The sequence below is a fragment of the Poromitra crassiceps genome (genome assembly GCF_964638095.1).
Source record: "Poromitra crassiceps genome assembly, chromosome: 19".
Classification (NCBI taxonomy): Eukaryota; Metazoa; Chordata; class Actinopteri; order Beryciformes; family Melamphaidae; genus Poromitra; species Poromitra crassiceps.
Genome location: NC_139646.1, coordinates 14,971,939 through 14,979,962, shown reverse-complemented (window position 1 = coordinate 14,979,962; position 8,024 = coordinate 14,971,939). Strand labels below are relative to the sequence as shown.

At 41.2% G+C, this 8,024-nt stretch overlaps 1 protein-coding gene across 1 annotated transcript; it reads left to right on the top strand.

Annotated features, from left to right (window-relative positions):
- The first annotated feature begins 1,340 nt into the window (after positions 1-1,340).
- Positions 1,341-6,443, top strand: LOC310793784 (prostaglandin reductase 1-like). Its single transcript, XM_083655671.1, has 9 exons — positions 1,341-1,501; positions 1,655-1,700; positions 2,305-2,361; positions 2,928-3,095; positions 3,225-3,342; positions 3,742-3,897; positions 4,275-4,380; positions 5,549-5,667; positions 6,104-6,443. Exons 1-9 carry the CDS (start codon positions 1,396-1,398, stop codon positions 6,212-6,214), a joined length of 987 nt encoding a protein of 328 aa, XP_083511797.1. The 5' UTR covers positions 1,341-1,395; the 3' UTR covers positions 6,215-6,443.
- The last annotated feature ends 1,581 nt before the right edge of the window (positions 6,444-8,024 follow it).

Sequence of the window (8,024 nt, the reverse complement as noted above, 5' to 3'; positions counted from 1 at the left end):
ATACAGTAAAAATACAGTAAAAATATGGCCTATATATGAGCAAAATATACACGGGATACAGCAGGAAATCCAATATTTTATTTTTGTATTTATTGTAATAGGCTACGGGCGGGCGCCGGGCCGCACCACGTGTGTGTAATGCATAATGGAAAGTGTTTATTTAACGAGAGAAGTTGGCTCGTTTCCCATATAGTTGAATGGATGTTCCCCCCAATAACAAGTTTGGGGTGAAAGTGGTTTGCTTAGCATTGCATATATTATAGTTTTTATAGTATATTATAATTTGTTTTCCCTAGAAGACCACAGAATGTAGTACTGCAAATCTGATTGGAGAAACATCTAAAATGTGTTGAGTGAACTCCTCAGATCAAATGTCCCAGTGAAAGTTGATTTTAGTCACACTGCACACACATTTATATATTCTTTGCTCTTTTATTTTTTAAGTCAGATCCCCATTCACTGTCCCGACCCCAAGTGAAGCTTAGGCCATGTTTAATATGAACATCCAAGATTGTAACAACACGGGGAGCGGCAGTTAAACACCGATCGAAACCTGAAACCTGCCTTTGTGTGAATCAAAGTCCATTGTCTCACATTTTCGCACGCACCCCGCCCGTGTGCTGTGTGGACTGCCCACCGGATTTTACCTACTGTAATCACTGTACTCGTTCCTTGAGATTATTGAGAAATGTTGCGGGAGAATGTGACACAATAGGGCGTTGTGAAAAGATAGGCTACAAGATGCAGACACACACACAGCAGAGTCTAAATGCAAACACGTTTATTGTAAGAAAATGTTTGTATAAATTGTAATAACACGTGAAATACAGTCAAAATATGGCCTATATATGAGCAAAATATAGTCAGCGATAGCCTACGGTAAAAACTCAAAAAAGTGTAGGCTAAAAGTGAAAAAAGTAAAATATGTTAATATATAATATATTATTATAATTTTGTTTTATTTGTTTTAATCTTTTTTTTTATCCACTTGTATTATTATCCTGGTTTAGTATTATTATCCTGGTTTAGTATTATTATCTCGCCATTTTAACCTTGTCTCCGGTGTTTCCTTCGTTTTTATTACATCTTACCAAGTTTTCGTCGGTGAAGTTTCCAGTTTTATTGTCTAGTTGTTTTAATTTGTGAAGCACTTTGTGTGAAGTACATTTATTTGCCCGAAAAGTGCTTGTTGTAGAATGGAATTTCATAAATAAACACAGACACACCCCACACACACACCCATAGAGCACGCCCCCATGCTCTTACGTATACATGCAGTGTGCAAACTCCACTACATGAGTCTCAACAATTTTTGTCCTTCTTTCTTCCCTTTCTGCCTCTCTCTCTCACCACTTATATCACTTTCCCAGTTGTTTTCCTTCACAACAGAGAACCATGGTTGTAGCGCAGGTCTGGACTCTTCAGCGACACTTCCAGGGTTTCCCTAAACCTAGTGATTTTGAACTAAAGGATGAGCAGCTGCCTGAACCCAAACATGGAGGTCAGTATCAATGATCACCTATCAATGCATCAAAATAACTATGGAAACTCGCTTCCTACAGTACTAATCTAATGTGGTAGTCAAGAAGTACAGTATTATGGTGGTGGGCGTGACTTCAGCATATATATTTCAGTGGCTGCTTTGTGTTTCCAGAGGTGCTCTTAGCAGCTGTGTTCCTGAGTGTGGATCCATATATGAGGTTTGTAGAGTTATAATCTTACACAACACAGCAATCCCACTCACCCTTTGTGTGAAATGTGAATAACAGGAAATTAGGAATGTTCCAAGTTATCTCGGGGGAAGGGGCACTGCAGTGTACACTGCAGCCAAGTGTACACTGTAAACAAACCCAAAATAAGTAAAACAACACACCAACACACACACACACACACACACACACACACACACACACACACACACACACACACACACACACACACACACACACACACACACACACACACACACACACACACACACACACACGCACAAAAGGGTGTGTGTTTTGCAATATCCAGTCCAGGCCTTATCTAATCTGTGGCTGTGGCTCCTCCCTTCCGATGATTTCTACAGAAAGACTATGTAGTATCAGCCTCTCTCTAACAATAGGTTTATTTGATGAGGAATGGTTCAGTGTATACATAATCGTTGTACAAATCAGACTACAAATACTGCAAAGGTGGAAAATACCTCGGGTTATAAGCATTATTATGTTGGCAACATCATGTGAACATTCATTTTAATGATCAGTTACAGGTATCGGCATGTTGGATAACAGATCAACTGTTTGTTCCCTCCCGTAGGCCTTATAGCAGGGGGATGAAGGAAGGAGATGTGCTGATAGGAGCTCAAGTTGCTAAGTAGGCTATCTTGCACTCAAAAACACTCAGTACCTATGCTGCACACTCACTCTTGTTCACTTTCACACACGCACACATACAAATGTGCACTATTCAGTTGTTCATGCAGTCAATTATGCAGTCACTGTCCTATGCTCTCCTTCCCCCCCTCCCTCCTGTCATTACCGTCTCTGTATTTACCCAAACTGCACTCCACCCAGTGTAGGAATTTAGCCAGGGGCAAGGGCAAAAATGCCCCCAAGAAATCTCAGAATGCCCCTAAAAACTATGATCCAGGGTCAAAAGTTGCCCCCAATATTTTGATTTTCATTCAATTCATTTAATTACCATCTGTAACACACACTCAGCACCTGCAAGCTGGTTGCCAGAAGATGACGATGAAGAACACACACAAACAGCGCTGTTGTTCACACTACGCTTTAGCAACTTTATGCACTAAATACTATTTTTTAAAGTGCCCCCCAAATTTTGTAAATGCACCCAGTTTTTAGACATTTTTTTTTTAATTTCTTACCACCGTCTCTTTCTATTTCTACATCACGCCTATGCCTCCCCCGCCTTCCAAGGGTAATCCAGAGTTGTAACCCGAGTTTCCCAGTGGGGAGTCATGTCGTGGCCCCGTGTGGCTGGAGAAGCCACTGTGTGTGTGATGGGTCAGGACTGACCCCACTGCTGCTTGACTGGCCCCAGGACGTCCCGCTCTCACTGGCCCTTGGGACTATCGGCATGCCTGGGTGAGATGAAGGGAGGCCTACATCTGTGGATGCATATGGACAGATGGGTGGATCAATGGAGGGTTCAACAGAGGAGGTTAAGGTGTTTAAGACTCTCTCTCTCTCTCTCTCTCTCTCTCTCTCTCTCAGTCTGACGGCTCTGTATGGTCTGGAGGAGGTGTGTGAGATAAAGAAAGGAGAGACCCTGCTGGTCAGCGGTGCAGCTGGAGCTGTGGGGTCAGTGGTCGGACAGATCGCCAAACTGAAGGCATGGTTCTTTATGATCCAATACTGTCTAGCAAAGTGGACTAAGTGGCTATGAAGCTGTTTTTGTCAATCGTGGACTGAATCTTTAATTTGGCTTTTATTAAAAGGACACAAAAGCAGATACAAGCAAGGATAATAACAAACAAAATATGTTTCACAAACTCCAAGATAATGACTATGGCTATGCGTTGTGCCATGGTGCCATGGTCCATGCCATAGATAGACCATGGCACTGTTGATGCATGTGATATAGGGCTATATACATAAATGAACTTGAATTTGGCACTAACACTGCCAAGTTTAGTTTTTCTTTCTGATTTTGCGCCACCGATGGAAACATAAAACCCATGATTTCATAAGGAATGGTGGATGAGAGTCTCTCTCTGTCACATTTGCCCAGGGTTGCACTGTTGTGGGCTGTGCGGGGACAGACGCTAAGGTGGCCTACCTGAAGGACCTGGGCTTTGACCACGCCTTCAATTACAAGACAGTCTCCTCATTGGAGCAAACCCTCAGAGAGTTTGCACCCGACGGCTATGACTGCTACTTTGATAATGTGAGTGTGAGAATAGGGGGGAGAGAAAGAGAAACAGAACTAAATCTTTATTTATTTATTTATTTATTTATTTATTAATTTATTTATTTTGTTTTTGCTCACCTGATATTAGTCCTATCAACTTGTGCATAGTTATACCAGCTGATAAAATGTTGGAAAATTATACTTTGTTTCACATCCCGCTTTACAGGGTAACTAATTAGTTTGTAATTATGGGGTCAGTAAAATAATAATTCTGTAGTTACGGTGTTCCTTCCCTCTGAAGTCTGAGGAGGTGTGTGGGCTGTAAAATAAAGCAGTGCTTGTTTCCCTCTCTCCACCCCCCACCCCCCACCCCCCACCCCCCTCCCCACACACACACACACACACACACACAGGTAGGTGGTGCGTTCTCTAGTGTTGTGATGGCCCTGATGAAGCAGTTAGGTCGTATTGCTGTGTGTGGATCCATCTCCACGTACAACGACACAGCTCCTCAGAAAGGTAAAATCAATGAAAAGTCACAGCCTCACATGATACTTTCACACCATCTGTCATTTTCTCATCAATCTAAATACATCACATACATGCTTTGCCAGATAATCATATAATATGATCATTAGGGATGCACCGATCCACATTTTTTCACTTCCGATCCGATTCTGATACCTGAATTTGGATATCTGCCGATACCGATATTTTTCTTGAATATACAGTATAGGCAAAGATTTGGCCAATTAAAGATTTTTTTTTAAAGCAGCTGCGAGCAAGATTTTCGATTGTTATTAAACAGTCTAAATTTAATATCGATGCATCACATCTTACCTGTAATAGTAGACGATACCAACGCAGAGTAGTCTCGCTTGAACCCCGAGTGAATCGGCCAGTGTTAGTCTGTCTGTGGCCAGGGCAGATCAGGAAGTGAAATGAAACGGTTTGCAGCAGCCACTTCGGCCATAACCACAAAATAACTTCCAAAAAACCTGTTAGAATATAACGAGAGATGTTCGCGAGAGTAACAAGCCCCTGCATGGCGTTCTCCTTGTTTATGGTCAGTTGCTAGGCAGAGCGAAACGGCAGAAGGCAGGCAGCTGCATTTCACTTCCAAGGTTTCACTTCCGGGTTTATCCGGTCCGCCGGTAGACCGATAGAGAGAGAGAGCCCCCTGGTGACGCGAGGTTAGACAGACACAGACTCTATAATCATCAAGACAGCAATCTCCGATTCACACGGCTTTGGTCTCAGCTACTATTATAGGTAAAATGTGATGCATCAATATTGTAATTATACTGTTTAATAACAATCGAAAATCTTGCTCGTAGCTGCTTTAAATATACCTTGCAAAAAGCAGACAAAATTAAGAAAATATACAAGGCAAAGAAGGATACTACTACCATGGGCAAATTACGGCCCGCGCTGCAATTGCAAAAAAAGAAAAGAAAAAAAGAAAAAAAACTTTTGTTTTCTTTCTTCTTTATCGATTCCGATCCAATCCGATTCGTGAATTATGTCAGTATTGGCACCCGATACCGATATTGGATCGGACCGGTCCCATCCCTAATGATCATAATCATAATAGAGTATATTTGGGCATGCTTATTATACAGCTCATTGTTAATGTCTAACAGAATATTGTGGGTTAATTTAATCATGTAATATAATAACTCTTCAGGTCCATATATGCAGTCCCATATGATCTCCAAGCAGCTGCGCATGGAAGGCTTCCTGGTCAGACGTTGGGAACACAAAAACCAGGAGGCCCTAAAGAGAATAATGGCCTGGGTCAAGGAGGTATGGTTGGACTCGTTATGCAGAAAGGTCTGGCCCAGTATGGCTTTAATTAGGAATTGTGACATCATCACCATCCTTTCCATGCTTCCCACTAACATTGTGACATCATCAGTGATATCATAAATCTTATATCATAGGGCGGATTCCGACCCACACGAAAACAATCAACATCCACCATCCTAACACATCATAGACATTGTGACATCATAAGCAGTGACATCATCACTTTGTCACATTGTGCAACTCCGGACAGACGACTCTCCAGTTATACTAGTACCAGAGTCTCCACCCGAGATTTCTAGTACTGTAATTCTAATTGTCTGTATCTGTCCGTCATTAAGATATGATGTTGACGCATGCATAAAGGTTTCTGGGAACATTATGAAATGTTTTGTTTTCTGTTTCAAAGTTTGTGTCTGCGGTATGTTTCTCTCAGGGTCAACTGAGCAGAACTGAGCATGTCACTGAAGGCTTCTCCAACATGCCTGCTGCCTTCATCGGCATGCTGAGGGGGGACAACACCGGCAAGGCTGTAGTCAAGATCTGAAGACAATGCAAAGATGTTTTATAGTCAAATTACGTCCATTTCCGTCATCTTCAACCTATCTGAAATGATATGTGCCTTTTGCTAACTGTAAACTTTCTGCAAAGTAGCCGAAAACATTTGTGTGCATGAATGGTCGATTGTTGGGGTGGGGAATTTATACTTAAAATCTTATGACTTGGATGTCTGCTTCACCGATGCTGCTTTTAAAAAATAAAAATAATTTTCTTTATTAGTCCCTTTTAATTTACTTTAATGGGTCAAATGTGTGACATTTTCATTTAGGGCGACTGAACATGTTCATGAAATGGGTTAGGGTTTGAAAAGTGACTTTTCTGTTCATTCACATAATGCTAAACAATCAATTAGTATCATTGTTTGCATTGATTTCCTTGAATGGAACTTGCTCTCAATCTCAGCTCAATTTATGTGTTTATGTGTTTCACAATATCACACTTGGACTGCTCATGCACTTATGGCTTTTTGATGGATGAGGGCTACATTATCCAGAAAAGTCTTGCTAGACATGAAATGTATAAGTCATCATACATGTTTGTATTCCGTTTTTGTGTGTGTGTGTGTGTGTGTGTGTGTGTGTGTGTGTGTGTGTGTGTGTGTGTGTGTGTGTGTGTGTATTTATGTAAGTATGTGTGTTGTATGTATACACATACACACACACACATATATATATATATATATACATATATCATTATCATATCGACCTTTTTCCGTGGATGCTTGAAGCTTTAACCCTGTTAGACTTGCATGGTTTGGTTCTCAGTGCAACGAGATTTCGTAAACATGAATATTAATAATAATGCACCAGGTTAGAGGGTTCCTTGTACAATTTACAGTATTAGTTCTTTCGGGATTTCTTTCATATCCAAGAGAAATTGGTATTGTAACTGAAATATCGATATCAAATCATATCGAATCGGGACCTTGTGTATCGTAATCGTATCGAATCGGGAAATCAGTGGCGATACCCAGACCTACTTTGCACATACCTGCCAACACTCTCTCTCTCTCTCTCTCTCTCTCACAATCGCTCTTCTGTCTCCCTATTGTTAACCCTTTCTCCTGCTGTGCTCCTGATTGGTCATTTTTCAGTCTTAACCACCAATATTTGATCCTTTTCTCACTCACTCCTATGTCACCACTTGCTCTCCCTGCAGGGCTTGAAATTAGCTTTTTTGGCCACCTGCCGCCAATATGGCTGGTAGAAGTTACCAGCCAATTAGAATTTCCACTAGCCAAAATGTTTTTCTTGAAATAAACCAAATATGAATGGGTTAATTTAAGCATAAGTATCAGTAAGTGGCCCGGGATTCTCAAAGCCTGTGTTGAGGGTCACATGAACAAAAATGCACTCTTGAAGCTAAATAAATCCAAAACCAACAAGTTAATTATTTACATTTTTTACTTCAATGTAGAACAGTCATTTCTTACACATGAGATTACTTTTAGCCTTTTAGTCATAAAGATTATTGAAAGATATTCCATATTCCAGACTGAAATGTTATAACAGAAGTAGAGTATTGGCCAGAATGACATGAACATTTGGACACTTAGACACTTATTCAGCGGGTATCTTGTATGTTGCGTTCAGGTGCACTGTAAAAAATAAATAAAAAAATGGGCCCCTGTCAGTCAAGGGCCCTTGGAATCGTCCACACTTTCCTCCGTGATACTACGGCCCTGTGTGTGTGTGTGTGTGTGTGTGTGTGGGGGGGGGGGGGGGATCTCCCTCTTTTTCACAGCCTAATGTCGGCAGATGCTTTGTAGTGGCTGGCTACCACCAGCAGATGGCAAC